This window comes from Carlito syrichta, unplaced genomic scaffold (assembly GCF_000164805.1).
Source record: "Carlito syrichta isolate Samal-C Ts95f unplaced genomic scaffold, Tarsius_syrichta-2.0.1 Scaffold316501, whole genome shotgun sequence".
Classification (NCBI taxonomy): Eukaryota; Metazoa; Chordata; class Mammalia; order Primates; family Tarsiidae; genus Carlito; species Carlito syrichta.
Genome location: NW_007260597.1, coordinates 589,281 through 606,155, shown reverse-complemented (window position 1 = coordinate 606,155; position 16,875 = coordinate 589,281). Strand labels below are relative to the sequence as shown.

The 16,875-nt window shown below is 35.2% G+C and overlaps 1 protein-coding gene across 1 annotated transcript in view; it reads right to left on the bottom strand.

Annotated features, from left to right (window-relative positions):
* Window positions 1-12,770, bottom strand: part of CNTN3 (contactin 3) — a 262,835-nt gene extending 250,065 nt beyond the window's left edge. The window contains exon 1 of the mRNA XM_021707315.1: window positions 12,691-12,770. Within this exon, the coding sequence (XP_021562990.1) occupies window positions 12,691-12,745 (55 nt within the window). The 5' untranslated portion in view covers window positions 12,746-12,770. The remainder of the gene's footprint in view (window positions 1-12,690) is intronic.
* Window positions 12,771-16,875: the final 4,105 nt, after the last annotated feature.

Sequence of the window (16,875 nt, the reverse complement as noted above, 5' to 3'; positions counted from 1 at the left end):
AATCCAACAGTCCTATAACTAAGAAAAGTAAACCCAGATGGTACAAAGAGAAGGAGGTAAGTCAAATGCCAAGGTACAAGCTTAATTCCCTAGCTGTCAAGCAGAAACTGGAAGAGGAAATACATTGATAAGTTTAACAGTCAGCTAGTGGAACAGAATTTTGTTGCCTTTTGTTTGTCAACATCAGTTTTGTTGTTTTCCTTCTTCTCAAGCAATAGCTATCAACAATGTAGTATGACAAAAAAGCACAGTTTTTAAATACTTATTTTTTTTCAAAATGAATGAAACATTGAGGAAAGAATCCATACTCACCAATATTTCAGTCTTAACCATCTAACATGAAATTGCACGTGAGCAGTAGTATCAATGATGTAAAACTGCACAACTGCATTTGTAATACAATAGCAGTTAGTACTGGCTCTATTCATTGTGTCAACAGTTTGACAGACCAAAAAATTTAATTATTAAAAAGGATGATGAGTGATTTCATTTATGCATTTATTTACTGGTGAACAAGTGAATTCTAGTAATTTGTCCATTTCTGGAAGTCATTTGCCATTTTCACTATATACTCTTCAAAGAAATAATATGATGTTTCTTGTGGGCATTATTAGTTGGTCTAATGTAAAAACAAAAGAAAACTGGCAGTCATTGAACAATCAATAGCCTTGGTAAAATATCTGGCTGAAACTCTCCTAACCACAGTTGGGAAATAAAAATTTCAAAAGTTGTTTAATAATGTGACACTGATTAAAATGATGAAAGTCATATCATAAAAGATAAAATGACTCTATCTTCTCCCATAGTTTCTGCCAATTACACACCCAGATACTTATATGTAAAGATGCACGTATAATTTGCTTGTGCCCTACTACACATAGTTTCCCAAAAAATTATTTTAAATTTAAAATACCTCTATCTAAAATAGCATCCTGTGTTGTGTATGCAATCACAGAGTCTGTCACCATGCATTGACTCAAACTCAGTATCGTTTGATATTCAAAGGAAGCAAAATGTAGAGAAGTGAAAATAAATTGCATCTGTATATCTTATTCATGGGGAAAGAAAAGACACAAGGCAACTTAGGGCTCACTGACAAAACAAGAGCAGGGAGCTCTGCCACTCCCCAAATTAAAAGTAAGCAACAGTTTTTGAGCCACAGTTTTGCTTTGAAAGTAATATAGGATGCAGCAATGGTCTCTATGAATGGACAAGTCTTACATTCAAGCTTTGAATTTGAAATGGGGAAGGCGTTGGGGCATATGGGGGACTTGAAGAGGCTGAAGGGTCAATGGAAGGGTGCCCTAGTTAATAGGGTAAGGGCCCCTTAAAAAATACCCTGCAGGCTTTTTCATTGCCAGTGGGGTTAATGATATATTAAGCACTAAGGAGTGTTTTAAAGCTCAGCAGAAACAGAATACAGATAGCAAGTGAGAGCAGGACTCTGCACAGTTGAGATAAAAATTATAGAAAAACATACATAAAATACCTTTCATGGTTCCTTCCTCTGAAGATGGTCAAGAAATGGTGGTCATGATTTATATGCAAGTTTTGAGACATTTACTGGCAACTGATAATCACGAAGAAATGGCCTATTTCCACACTGGTGAGCATTTTCATACAAATTCATATCATGATTAGAAAGATGGCACAAACAAAATACAAAGGAAATGCAAATCCTGTTTAAGGACCCAGTCTCCCAAATACTCAGCAGTGGGTAAGACTAATTAGCAATAACTACTTAAAGTAATAAACCATTAGTACATATTCACTATTCACTGCAGAAGAGAGAGTACAGTCTTCAAGAGGGAAAGACAAGGAAAATAAACACAGAAGCTAGAACTTATCAAATATCAAGGTCAGAACTTATCAAATATCAACACTAGCATACTATGAATGAAATTCTGATCCACTTGGCACGCCAAGGAAATTCCTAGACAATTGATCCCAATTAATCTTCAAGTTTTTTACTTAGAAGCAACTAACTCTATTGGGAAGGAATCATTTTCTTTTCAGCAGCCCAATTTCTCTGGAAACTTCAGTCTTTGTCCATGCACTCAAGGCTATCTACTTCGAGAGCAATTAAAAGTCACAGAAAATATTCAGAAATATTTTCAACAGACAGCTCCTCCCAGGGCATATCTAGGTCTTCATGTCCATACATACCTGCCTCCTAAACACCAGAAAGTATCAATACTTTCCTGCCTGCTAAACACTAGAAAGTATCAATACTTTCCCTTACCCAGCATGAAGGAGGTAACATTTGGTTCTTTTCTATAAAAGGATCTACAACACACTATACTCATAAAAGACTTACTGTCATTGAAGATCACCTAGATGGAAATTTAAGTAATCTAGAAAAAGTCCCTATTGGACCAATAACCCAGCTGTGTGACTTTGAGTAAGTGCCTGAAATGCTCTGAACCCCATTGTGTCGTTTATAACATAGGCAGGCCTGGAATGTACACAGGTATGTGTATAATTATAGCTGACCCTTGAACAAGGGGGTGCATGTAGCTTGAAATGTGCTGATCCACTTATATGTAGATTTTCTTCCACTTCTGCCATCCCTGAGACCAGGCCAACCCCTCCTTCTTCCTCCTCAGTCTATTAATGTGAAGACAAGGATGAAGATCTTTATGATGATCCACTTCCACTTAATGAAAAGTAAACATGTTTTCACTTCCTTATGATTTTCTTTTTTTTTTTTGAGTTGGAGTCTCACTCTGTCACCCAGACCGGAGTGCAGTGGCCGTTCCCAGCCACTGCAGCCTCAACCTGCTGGGCTCCAGCAATCCTTCCGCCTCAGCCTTCCAGGTAGCCAGAATTACAGGCATGTGCTACCATGCCCGGCTGATTTTTGGATTTATTGTAGTGATGAGGTTTCGCTGCCCAGGTGGGTCTCAAACCCGCAGGCTCAGGCAATCCACTCACCTCAGCCTCCCAAAGGCGCAGGATTACAGGCTGAGCCACTGAGCCCAGCCCTTATGATTTTCTTAATGTTTTCTTTTCTCTAGCTTACTTTATTGTAAGAATACAGACTATACAAAATAAGTGTTCATGGACTATTTGCTTATCAGTAAGACTTTTGGTCAACCGTAGGCTATTGGTAGCCAAGTTTTGGAGGAGTCAAAAGCTATATATGAATTTTCAACTGAGTGAGAGGTCAGCGCCACTAACCCCACATTGTGCAGGGCTCAACTGTATATGTATGTATAAATAAGCAGAATTCAGTTTTATCAAAGCATTATGGTCATGAGTGTATGTTCTTCCTTCCTTACCAAATATTTCAATCTTAAAGTTCTACACGCCAATTAATTCAAGATTTCCTGGTCACAATTCTCAGCAGCTTTTCCTCAAACTCCCTCTTCTTCCACCTCTCCTTTTTCCTGTAACACTTCCTTAACTTCCACCTTATCCTACCTGCCTTGGAGATCATTCCACATCACTACTCAATCTTTCTTTAGCTTGCCCACCACAACCTGGGTTCCAGTCTGCCTCCTTTCATGTAGCCTCCATACTTCATTCTTAAACAGTCTCATCAGTTGCTATCACTAGTAACATCTTGATCTTCTGCCATGATACCCACCACCCTCCCCATACACACATACAGCGTTCCTGTTGTTTGGTTTCAACAGACCCTTAGCTCAAGGGTATTTAAAAACATTTTTATGTGATGAATACTTTAAGACAGCTTAACTCTTAGGCAATAGTCAATTAAATTGGTCTGAATGAGCACTTTATTTGCAGAAGTCAGTGAACTAATCAACAGATACTTTTGAGAGAATAGCTATTTTAAGAGCTAAATAAAAATGTGGGTTGTATTTAACCTTATATGCTTGTTGCACTCTAATAGCATTTCTAATACATCTTTTTTAAAGTTCTCCAAATGCCTTCTTAGTTACCATCAAGCTTACAAAAACCCAATATGCAGAGTTATCAATGATCAAGGTTATAAGAACAAAATACACCAACAATACTTGTATCTTTTACTGATTCTCACATGCATACTCCAATAAACTGTCAAGATTTAAATAGGATAAATGAAAAGCAATTCAAGGTTTAGGCTGTTGCAATAGAAGGAATGATTTGAAATAAGTTTATCTGTAAAAACATGGAGGATGTCAAGATTTATAAGCAGGGATCAGTGACATCTCCATTCCACCAGTGTCAATGCTATCAAATCATATTACACTGCACACAAATACTATAGAAGAAATGACAGTCATTTGAGTTTATGGAAACAGCTTACTTGAAGTGCCACATCCAAAACCACAAACTCAGATAGTTCCAAATCTGTTTCGAGATTAACTGCAGACTAGAAGAATCCTTAATCATTTTTCTAGGTGATTACAAGAGTGGTGCTATTAAAACCAATTGAAAAATATTCTTCTATCATTTCAGGGAGAACTTGAAAAGTTTATTTTGCTTTCAAAGTATTCCTTAATCACACTATAGTGTGAACACTAGCACAAGAAGTTATTCATTTTAATATAAATAAGATGGATGCTATGATTGAGGACACTTGAAGGTGTATGTCCATAGGCTGAGTTTGTATTTGCATACAATGTGGTTATCCGTGTGAAATAAGCAAAGTCTATGATTTTCTAATGCAGCCCAAACATGTGAATTTTGTTAGCGCATGTTGTCCATGACTAAATCTGTAATATTAAAGGAAGTCAAAGTTCACATTTGGTAACTATGCAGTTTATCCTCAATCACAACGTTGACAATTTAAAAAAATATTTAATGAAGCTAATCTAAATAATCTCATAAAGCATGGTTTCTGGGCTCAGTTATAATAGGTTTAAGTGATACACAGGAGTGAACATATGCCTCTTTCTCATTTTCAAAGGAGGCAAATATATAGTTCAGGGGTCCCTGCCACTCTGCATGATAAGGACTATGCCAAGGCAGGGAGGGCATTTACTGCTATTTATGCAGTTTAAGACAGGAGTTAGGGCTATGATGTTATTACGGAGACAGTTTCTTTTTATCTCTCTGATCCATACCAATAGAATGGGCTTTTCTAACAGTCTGGCTTCCTGGTCACTACAGCAACTAAGGCTTCAGAGTCTTCATCAGATTCACCAGGAGAGAGGACACTTGCACAAAGTTTTGATAGGTAGTTAGTCAGACATGAGCAGAGGATGAAGAGGGAAACGGGTAGGAAATTGGAAGTCAGCTGACATTTAGTTATTTACTCATCTTAGAAATTTTTTTTCATGCTGAGCTGGGCCAAATACAAAAGCCACTTGGATTTTAAAAGTACATTTGTTTTTCTTTTTCTGCCCTTAAGAATGTGGTTTTGGCTGGGTTGGATGGCTCATCCTGTAATCCCAGCACTTTGGGAGGCAGAGGCGAAGGGATTGCCTGAGCTAACAGGTTTAAGACTTGCCCGGGGGCAAATTGCCGAGACCTCGTCTCTACAATAAAATTAAAAATTAGCCAGGTGTGGCAATGCGTGCCTGTAGTTACGGCTACTTGAAGGCTGAGGTGGAAGGATCGCCAGAGCCCAGCAGGGCAAGGCTGCGGTGGCCAGGAGCGTGCCACTGCACTCTAGTCTGGGCAACACAGTAAGACTCCAACTCCAAAAAAAAAAAAAAAAATGCAGTTTTTTTTCCCCCTTTCCTCCATGTGACCTGTGACCTGTTTGAAAGATCTACCTTATCTAGTAAATTATTGTTAATGTTTGAGAGAGGATAGTCAGCCATATTAAACCACCCAATAACCAAGAGGGGTGGAGAAGCTATATGCCTTTAAAGAAACATCTGTAAACCTAGAGGAGGAACAATCTTGTTAGACTCTTTTGAAACTCTCTAAAATCCTACAAATGCAAACTCTTTTAATTTATGATATTTAGTTTCAGATTTATATTTTATGTTAATCACCAGTCTTATAAACTAGAGCTCATTGCATGTATGAGTCATAAATCATGAAAAGATAGAAGAGTGTAGCCCCAAAATGGTTTAAAGACATTTTAATAAGGTAGAATTAACAATATCTAAACATTCGTTTGTGTCAAAGGTCACATGAGAGATTTATAACCTAGCCATACAGAGGGAAAACAAGCCTGAGAGGGACCTAACCAACCGAGACCAGAGACTAAGACAAAGAAAAATAAACTATAAAAACCAAACCAAAGAAACAATCAAGGCAGTCTCACTCTCTGAACAGCTCACTCTTAGGAGTGTGCTAGCTTACTCTGCTCTTTTACTGGCTTATAATGAAACTCGGCCTTTCTGTCTTTGTTCGCGAATATCCAACAAACCCCAAACTGTCATTTCCATTGACAATTTAAACAAAAAGTCCTTGACTCAAACAAACTCTATAGCCAAAAAAAGAAAAATAAAAATAAAATCATAAGCTTATTATTGCCTTAGGTCAATCACTGAGGCACATGGAATAGGTCCATCTTCAAAGCTTTTCATGGGGTCAGTTTCTCCCAATCCTCATGGCTGCTTCATTGCCGAATAGAGTAGATGTTGAAGACACTACCACAATATCCACTAAAAGAATGTTAAAAACTCATCCCCCCTCAGAGTGGGGACCAAAGGGAGGCCCAAACTTTACCTATATGATGACCACTTATCTACCTAATTCTGAATTGTACCTCACATCTTTAAAATCAAATCAAATTTAAAAAAGATTAATTCCATCTAGGATTAATGGCTACTAACTTTGACAAGTAATACCTAAGCACTACCAAAATATTAGTAAACTCTAATATATGGATAATTTGCTGCAATTTCAAGACAAGAACTTGGTGAAATAACAATTTAGAACTGTTACAGAAATATAAGTGCTATTTTCCATAGAGATGTTTTAGCTAGACACCAACAAAGATTTTATTGTCCAAGGGAATTTCACTTTCCAAAAGAGTTTTGTTCAATATTCCCAGTAAAAGATTGACACCAATCAATCTGAAATATACTCTGGGAAGTTTAGAATTTTTACAGGCATTGATTTAAGAGTTTTCGACATTCACCAAGCAAAGACACCTAAAAAACCTGAACTCATCTTACAAAGAAAGTATTCAGTATTTGCAGGTAATACAAACTCAGAAAGCATTTACCACTTTTCATGTGAAATAAAAAAAGTCCTCATTATCTTAATTAATTTAGTTCCCCTTTGGGCAAATAGGAGATGTTAGAAAACATTTGCAAAATGGTCAGGTTTCGATTTTATAAATGTATTGTTCAATGCTTTCCAATAGAAATATAATGCAAGTCATATATTTTAAAAATTTTAGTAGCATAATAAAGAGCTTTAAAAGAAACAGGAGAAATTAATTTCAATAATTTTTTTACTTAACCAAAAATATTTAAAGTATCATTTTGAGATGAGCAGGGGCCCCTCTTAAGAGTCTGTGGGCTTTCCCAAGCATGGAAATAAATGAAAATCTTGAGTTCCTTCAAGGGAAATTCCAGAACACCTAGCTAGCCCTGAGAAGTAAATGAGAAGTAAATGAGTAATTTGACAACAAGAAGGTAACAGTAACTTTCTAAAAAATAGCCAAGTTAAAATCACAGGATATTTGGTTACCCTTAAAGACTAAACACAACATGTTAACATATGCCTCTGAGTTGCTTTTCAGAAACCGGGACCCCCACCAAACAGATTCGCATGCAGACTTCAAATAAGAGGAACTGAGGAATGAACTCCAACCCCCCAGCTTTGCTCTAAATTTCTTCTTGAGGAATCTGAAGGAAATTATGCCCCTAGGCCAGAACTAGCATTGTTTTCTGCTTATCCCAAATTTTTAGACAAAGCTTTGCCTTGTGAACCAGTCGTAAATCAGAAAATCTTAGACTTCCCCCATGACCTGTGTACCCTCCTCCACTTCAAGATAGTTCAGCTTTTTAGGACAATCCAATGTGTATCCTTTATGTATTGATTTACAATTTTGTCTGTAACTTCTGCTTCCCTGAAATTTAGCCTGCCTTTAAAAATCTTTACCTGCAAGCCATCTGGGAGGTCGGGGCTTAAGCATGTGCTGCCCGATTCTTCTTATTTGTATACTGTATACTTCCTAGTATACAGTAAATGAGCTTCAATTCATTATTATTGTTATTATTAATTGCAGTGTCATTACTAGAATTTTACCTCATCTGTAGATAAATGCCCTCCTTTCTCCTAACATAAACCTCAGTTTGGATGACTGGCGTTACCGCGCAGGGTGAGTAGACCCCAGTTCAGTTCAATAACAGTTTCAACAACTCATCAATATAAAAATTATTGAAATATTTTAAACTTAAACATTTTTTGTACCAAGTTGTTGAAATCCTGTGTGCATTTTATAGTTGCAATATATCACAATTTGGACTAGTCACATTTCAAATGTTCAACAACCACATATGACTAGTGGCTCCCATATTGCATAGTAAAATCTAGAGTATCTAATACAGTAAGGTAATTAACTAATAGATAATTAAGAAGATAACAATCTCCTTAAATCCTTGATATTATTTAGCCCATGGTCTATACCCTTGTCTTTATTCTTGAAAAAAAGTATCCAAGTACTAAATACTAGTGACTAGAGAACTATACTTTGGTCAATCAAATAGATTGATTTAGGCCAAACAGAAAGCTTGAGACAACATACTCATTGTGAAAGTTCCTTAAACTCTTAGAGACTGTTTCCTTGTCCCTAAAATAAGAAACAATGTTACCTACCTCATTGTATTTTATAGATGAGCTAAGTAAAAGCACTTTCATAGTTCCTAGTATACAGTAAATGAGTTTCAATTCATTATTACTGTTATTATTAATTGCGGTGTCATTACTAGGATTTTACCTCATGTGGTGTTTATTCTTATCTGGATTCTTCTTGGAATTCTAGAGGATTTATCTTCTCCATCACTCTGCTTTCTACCTAAGTCTCTGGCTCTTAAACTTGTCAACAGCAACTTAGTAGGGAAATACGTGTAACTTCAGAATCTGACACATATGTACTATAACATCAGCTCCATAAAGACTGGAATATTGTCTGTTTTGTTTACTGCTAAATCCCAAACATGTAGAAGTGCTCGGCAAGCAATGATGACTCTATTAAATGAGTGGTGTGCTCTGATATTTTCTAGCCTATCCTTTTTTCAAATTCTAATTTATTTAGTCAAATAAAAAAATACTGGTCATGATCCACTAAATGGATTTTTTTTTAATACACATTATTGAGTGCTGATCTTCTGTGTGAAAAACTTGCACTGTTGTGTGCAGCTGAGTCCTCACTTCACCCATTAGACACATTTCTTAATGTGGACAGAGATAAATTGTCCTAAACAAAAAAGTGACTTAGGGCTTTAAAGTCATCCTCATCTCATACCTTACACCTACTCCATCAGAAAATCCTCATGGTTTGACCTTCAAAATATATTCAAAATTTGGCCACCAACCCTGCCACCACCCTTGAATTAGCCACCACTACCCTTTGTCTGATTACTGCACTGATGACTTGCTGGTACCTCTGTTCATTTACCTGCCCCTCTACAACCAACGTGCAACACAGCATCCAGCAAGATCCTTTTTAAAAATAAATCAAATTATACAATTTCTCTGTTCAAACCATACTATGGATTATGGCTCCAGAGAATTCATAGCAAAATTTCAAAATATATCCAGTGATTTACAGAGTCCTTCATTTTCTTCTGTGTCCATCTCCCATCTCCACATTGCTTCTTGGCACTTATCTACTGCTTCTCTCTTATAACTCATCTTGGTCCTCCCATGCTGGCCATCTTACTTTTTCTGGAACATTCGGCACACTATATATTAGAAGCATTGCAAAGTTGTTGATTCTACTTGTAACTCTCTTCTCTAAATATCCACAAGGTCAACTCATTTAAACCTCTTAACTCTGTCAAATGTCACCTTCTCAATGGGAACTAACCTGATGACCTTACTAAAAATAGCAACCCATATCCCAAAGCTCCACACTCTCACCTGTTCTGCTCCCTCCCTTCATAGAATTATCACCTTCTAACTCAATGTCATCATCTGCCGCAATGTGACAGAATGTAAACCCCACAGAGACAAGAGATCTCTGTCCATTTTTTTTTTCCACAGAAAATAATGCCTGAAATATAATACATGCTTAATAATTATATGTTTAAGAATGAATGAAACCTGGCATTTTTGAGAGAAAGCATAGTCAAGTTCATCCTACAATAAACTCCTGGTCAGAAATTTGCCCATTTGCCTCTGTAGCAGGGAGAAACCTGCAGAGGCAAAATAACAGAACAAAATAGAAGAAAAAAATACACAAAATAATGGATAACAAAAACTTAAAGCTGAGAAGACAGAAAACACAAATCATGCACCATTTGCTAAATACTGCTCTAAGTAACTGAATTTACAGAATACATTTTTATTTATTTAATCATTTATTAATATCTAAGATATATAGGATCATCTCTATGTCATGAACTGATTTTGATTTTAATACATATAAAATGACCCAATATTTGTTAGATTTTCACATTCACAAGTCAGACTTTATTCTAATTTTTTAATAAATCCAAAAGCAGTACTGACATTCAGTATATAAAGCACAGTATGCAATCAACATTTAAAAAAAAATTGGTCAGAGCCAAATTCTTCTCCATAATATCATTATGAAGGCTGTCAATTCTCTAATATATTACATATAATGTGTTGTATATAAATTAATACAATTCTCCCTTATAATCCTTAAAACTTTTCATCACCATTTCTGGAGAATAAAGATGAACTTTAAATTCTTTGATGTTTTCACATTTTAGTAAAATGGACATTGCTTTTTCTATAAGTTTTACAAAGTTTTAAATTTGACTTCTGTTTTAGTAGAAGGAGCAAAAATGACAGGCAATATACTGCAGCAGTGTTATTGTTTATTGTATTAACTTTTATAGAACTTTTGTAGATGACTAAAAAACAAGAATATGTAAATAAATGATTAAAAAATGGACATTGCTTTTTCTATAAGTTTGTTCATAAATATGCAAAATGTTTCTCAAAACTGCTTAAACACAAGCAATACAATTTGCACATGTTATAAAATTACAAACAAAAAATTTAAAACTAAAAAACTTATCTCATTTTCTTTTGCTATGCTTTCACTTTCTGGGTGTGTCTTCCTCATTTCAATTAACTAAAAAATTTCAAGATTGCTTCTACAAAAGTTAATACAATAAACAATAACACTGCTGCAGTATATTGCCTGACATTTTTGCTCTTTCTACTAAAACAGAAGTCAAATTTAAAACTTTGTAAATGAAGAAACAGTCAAAGAAAAAATACAGTTTTAGTTTTTATATCTGTATTGGTCTCTCTCCAAAGCCCATTTAGAAATTCAAAAATTTGTAAATAACTACTCTTTTTTTGTGCGTGGGGTTACAAATGAGTAGCAGTCAAAGAAAATGTCTTAGGAACAAAATTGGGCCTCACAGTAAAAATCAGTAAACACTGTTAAAAATCTTTATTTTAAAAGTTACAGATTTTAATATATAATCTTTTAATGATTATGGATTTTTGCCATTTATTACCATTTAAAACATTCGAAGAGTGATTGACGTTTTACATAAGAATTCTATTTACATATTCTTGTTTTTAAATAACATGTGTTTTACCTCACAATTACATTTGGCCTCATTCCACATCTTTTTCCTCCTCTCAGAAGTGACAAGCTACTTTTTTGTTAATTTCATTAGATATCCCAAAGAAATTGTGCTTAATGTAGAAACAAGGTCTTTTCTTAGGAGATATATACTAGATTTTTAGGAGTGAAAGGTGATGATTTTTAAACTTACTTTCAAATGGGTTAGTCAAAAACAAATAGATGATGATGATAAGGATAAATAAGAAAGACAGACAGCACACACATAAGCACATAGGTGGAGCAAATATAGTAAAATGATACAATTGTTAAATCTAAATTATACCTATGCAGGTATTCATCATAGTATGCTTTCAATTCTTTTTGGTGCTTGAGAATATTTATAAAATAAAAAGAGGTAAAACAATAAAATAAAATAAAAAGAGGTAAAACAATAAAATAAAATAAAAAGCTAGTTGTACATATATATATACACCACTTTATTCTTTTAATCCTTCTTACTTTTCCAGAAAACAAAATAAAATGAACAAAAAAGGAATGCATTTAATAATTAATAATAGTTGCTTTTGTATGTTACAAAGATGATAATTTTCTCTTTTTCTTTCTGTTTTGTTCTAAATTTCTAATTTTTCAGAATTGAAAAAGAAAATTGTCTATTTCACTTTTGGTTCCTTAAATAAGTTATTTGCTAAAGGGAAAATAGAGTTTTTTATAAATATGAATATAAAAACACCTGCACTCTAAATTTGCATTCTCCCTTGTATGCTAGAGTTTATGACTTTCAACTCCTTTTGAAAAAGTCATAAATTAATATGCTCAAATTTTGATTGCTATATTCATAATACTAAAGCACAATACTACAGTACATCTGTAATATCATATTTCATTATATCTACTATGAAAATAAAATGGCTTACAAAAATTAGACAGAGAATGAGAATCCAATTATCAGAAAAGAGAATTTAAATTTTCTTTTGGGGGAAAAATGATCTGTTTTTCTTTGCTACTGGTGGAGTTTTATTTCAACATCTAAAAACTATTAAAGTATATGACTCAATATAGTTCTAACTTTGACTTAGAATACAGTGTATTGTTACCTCCTAAGCAGCCAATGAATGAAAGCAGGATCAATTGTTTCCATGGTAACATCATCTTTAATTGCCAAAAGCAAGAGTAACTCTTGTCCAGTCTCTGATGAATAGAATGCTTTGTCTTCAGGTAAATCCTTTAATCTGTAAAATATATGTACAAAGAAGTTAGACTTTTAAAACCCAGCTGCTTTAAAGAAGAGATTGTCCTTCTTTTCTTAAAACTGCATCATTCAGAAATGCTCAAAATCCTCAGATGAAACTAATCTTGTTTGACACAAAATAGAGAATGCTTGAAATGCAGATACTTTAAAAATATGTAACCGATAGGCAGATGGAAATGGCTTTATAGAATTACAAATGTTCACCAGCACTAAAATATTAAATTTTAATACATTAAGTAATAAAACTTTTGCTAGATAACAATTGCAACAAATAAAACATTAACCTAAAACTTTAACTTTTCTCATTTTCTCTAATGATAACATTTTGACAAAACTAAGAGTCAAATAAGCAGATATCTTGAAGCACCACCTTTTGTAGTTTCTGAATCCCTAATAAGGCATGCAAATTATAAATAGCATTATCAGTATCCATCTTGAGCCTATTTTTTTCAGACAACTGCAGAAAGCTCCCAATTATATATGCTGCGTGAAACAGATTTTAAAATGCTAATAATGGAAAATAGTCTGAGAATCTTGCAAATGAAACCATTTTCTTTTTTGCTTTTGTGAATTTTCATAAACTTGAATGTGCTAGTAGAGAGAAAATAATTATGTGACGGTCTTATGTCATTTTCAGCGGCCACTTGAAACTAGTTAAGCTGCATGGTTAATGATCAAGTAGGTTAGATACACACACCCAAATCAGACAATCTTCTCTTGACTGCTGAAACTCAGCTGGCTCCACACAGGGAAATTAATGACTTTAAAGTCTGCCACTTTTGCAAGGAACATGTACAACTCTCTGATTCAGCAGCTGCTACTGACTGGGCTGTTTTCGTTGTCTTGGAGCCAAAGAGATCTCTCAGTTTCCATCAGACAGTGGCTCTCAACAGTGGGTTCCTGACATGTGATATATCCAATTAAGATATTAAACCGTCCTAAAAAAATAAAAATTCAAAGGGTAAAAATATAACTACTTGAAAATTATGTACTTAAGGTAATACATTAAATCAATCATTTTTAAATGAATGTTGTTCTTATGTGTCTGCAATCGAATATATGCTCTTGGGTGGAAAGTAAGTGGCAAAATTGTAGCTAAAATGTCACAAATTAATCATAACTCTCACTAGGTCCATGGGAATCTCAAACAAATAAATGGAAATACAATTGAGAACTGCCATTCTAAGAACGGCAGGTTAGCAACTAATACCACCATGGGACCTTGAACCTTCTCTCAGTACCCCCATTACTACAAATCATGTGTGTCTCAGTCTGGGTTCCTCCTAGTGTAAACACTACAAAATGAATTCAAGTGCAAGTAGTTACTTGGGAAGTGAAGGACAAAATCAGGGCATAAGGAAGTTAGAGATGGAAAGAAAGGAAGCCAATTAAGGATGAGATATAAAGCCTTTTACCATTGTGGGTGGCAAGGTATTCCCACGGGTCAACTCTGTAAGTCCAGCTCTTATAGAATACATGTCTCAGAGTCAGCCAAGTGTCAACCTTGAGTTGGCTATAGTTACTTTTGTCTAGGGGCAAGGGAACTGGGGTATTTATATGCCAACAATCGTCAGTCATTGTTTGGAGGCTGCTCCCAAGGAGTAGCAATTAGCCAGCCCTTCTAGCCTCCTACTGGGGCAGCAAATGACTCTAGAGGAGGAAAAATAAAAAAAAGAAAGATGGGGGAAGAGATGCATATGCTGTCAACTGAAAGTAATATGTGCAGTGAAGTGATAAAGGCAAGCTTAGAAGGCACATGTAGTGTCTGCTATACTGTACAGAGGACACAGACTTTTGGAAGCTATTTTTAATAGCATCAGGTCCCAGGTGACAGATAGCCAAAATTACTGAATAATTTAAGTATGTGAGGGAGGGGTGTATTTTCTACTTCAATCAATCATTATACTGTTCAAGTCTTTCCAGTGGCTGCTTTTCCCTACTTGGACCAAAAGGTCTCAGATAGCTAGGTTTCCTTCCTTCTTCTGCTCAATCAGTGATGCATACCATGTCCATAATTATTTTCAATTATAATTCTAGATTAGATTTAATTTATAACTAACAGTAATAGTTTCCTTCTATTCATGCATATGAGGAAACTGTGGTCCAGAAATCATGAGAAGGGGTCACATACACACTTACATGCATGTAGAGATAGATGATAGAGTAAAAAACCAAGATTTTGAAAAAAATTGTCAAATAAAATACAATGCCAAGTAGTCACAAAAGGCATTTGGAACATGAAATGCATTAATATGATATATATAAAACTCACAAGAAACCAGGGACTGACAACAACATATATGGATGTCTGGGGACAATGGGTAACACTACTGGGAAGGTCAAGGGGTACATTGATTGAACTGGTATTTTTCTTTGCAAAGGTTATAGGTATCCAATATACACATTAAATCCAACCTGGAACGAATTTTGTAATAACAGACTTTAAAATAATAGGCAGTTGGGTATTTCAGGGAAAAAAGACAAAGTCTAACAAAGGATCCTACAGTAACATTACCATTATCCTCATCATAATCATTACCATCAAAAAGCATTCAAATGAATATGTGAAGCCTTGCTCTATGCCCTATGGAGAACAAAATACATAGTACTACATTCTAATACTGTAATGGAAAATTAAAATGTTATAAGCCTTCATCAATAAGAGCAAATTACTAGATTGATGGGCAAATCTGTGAAGGCAGAACCACCGTTTATCTTTCACTGGTTGTTGCAGTATCCCAAACACTCTTGTTCTTGTGAAGCTTTCAAGCAATGTTTCTTACTGAGCTTTAAGAACAATGAATGAGTCAACTAAGGAGATTAAATCTCTGCACTGAACTTCATGTGAGTTCCATTTCTATTGGAACCAAAGGACAAGTCACAGCATGGGATTTGGCCACCATTTAAAAATTATTTCAGGGAATTGTGTAAGAAGGCATAAAGAAGGTGATAACTTTCAAAAGATATTATTTTTCCAACAATTTACTACCTAAGTAACATGTATATTGGTTACATTTAAAAGTATGTGTTCAAAGAAGTTCTAAAGTCTTTTTGAAAACTCATTCATTCAATAAGTATTTATGCATCACTGCTTAGGTGCTGGGATTACAATTCCAGAGGGAGGTGGAGGTGGCAGTTGTGGATGTCAGGAGAGTGATACTCTCAGCCCTCATGGAGTTTATCAGCTAGTGGGAGTGACATCTTATTCAAATGATTACAAAGTATCTGCAATTTACAATTGCCACTGTGAAAGGTACAGTGGAGGGGTAGAAGTTCCTGTGAGAGCCTAAATGAGAACAATCCTCATCAGGAAGGTCAGGGAAAGCTTCTCTGAGGAAGTGCAGTATAGAGGAGGAAAAGAAAAGATGACATAATCAGGTGTATGCATGTGTTACAGGGTCAATGAAGAAAGAAATTTTCCTGGTACAGATAAGGAGTTAAAATGGATTTATGAGTTAGCAAATAGGCTTGTGAGTAGCCACTGACTGAAAACCGCCAAGTACCATCTATCTCTAGACTGCCCCTAGACCCTACCACATCTCCCTGGAGCCCCCACCAAAAGGTCCAACAGGGCATTTCCAGAATCCTGTTCTGGCTCATGTCACTTTTGATTGGTCAGTACTCATGCCCTACTGCTGGTTAAATATTTTAGCAAATACCTCTGGACATAGAGAATAGAATATGCAAAGGTCCTGTGCTTTAGATGCTCAGATCATGTTCCTGCTCACACGTTGCAAAAACAGAAAAACTAATGAGATGAAATGCATAAGGCAAAGCCAAGTGTGGCACAAAATGAAACTGCATATGTATATATAGTGGGAGTCAATCTTACATGCTTGGCTAAGGATATCAGTCTCAGGATAAGGCCCTTGAAAGGGCACTGCAAGTTTAACCTGAGAGTTGACATGATCAAATTGAAAATAAACATTCAAACTAGACATATTATAACCTATATCCAGTTTAACAAGAGGAAAACAAATACATTTTGCAATACACCAATTTTACTCTCACCCATAAATTCATTGAAATC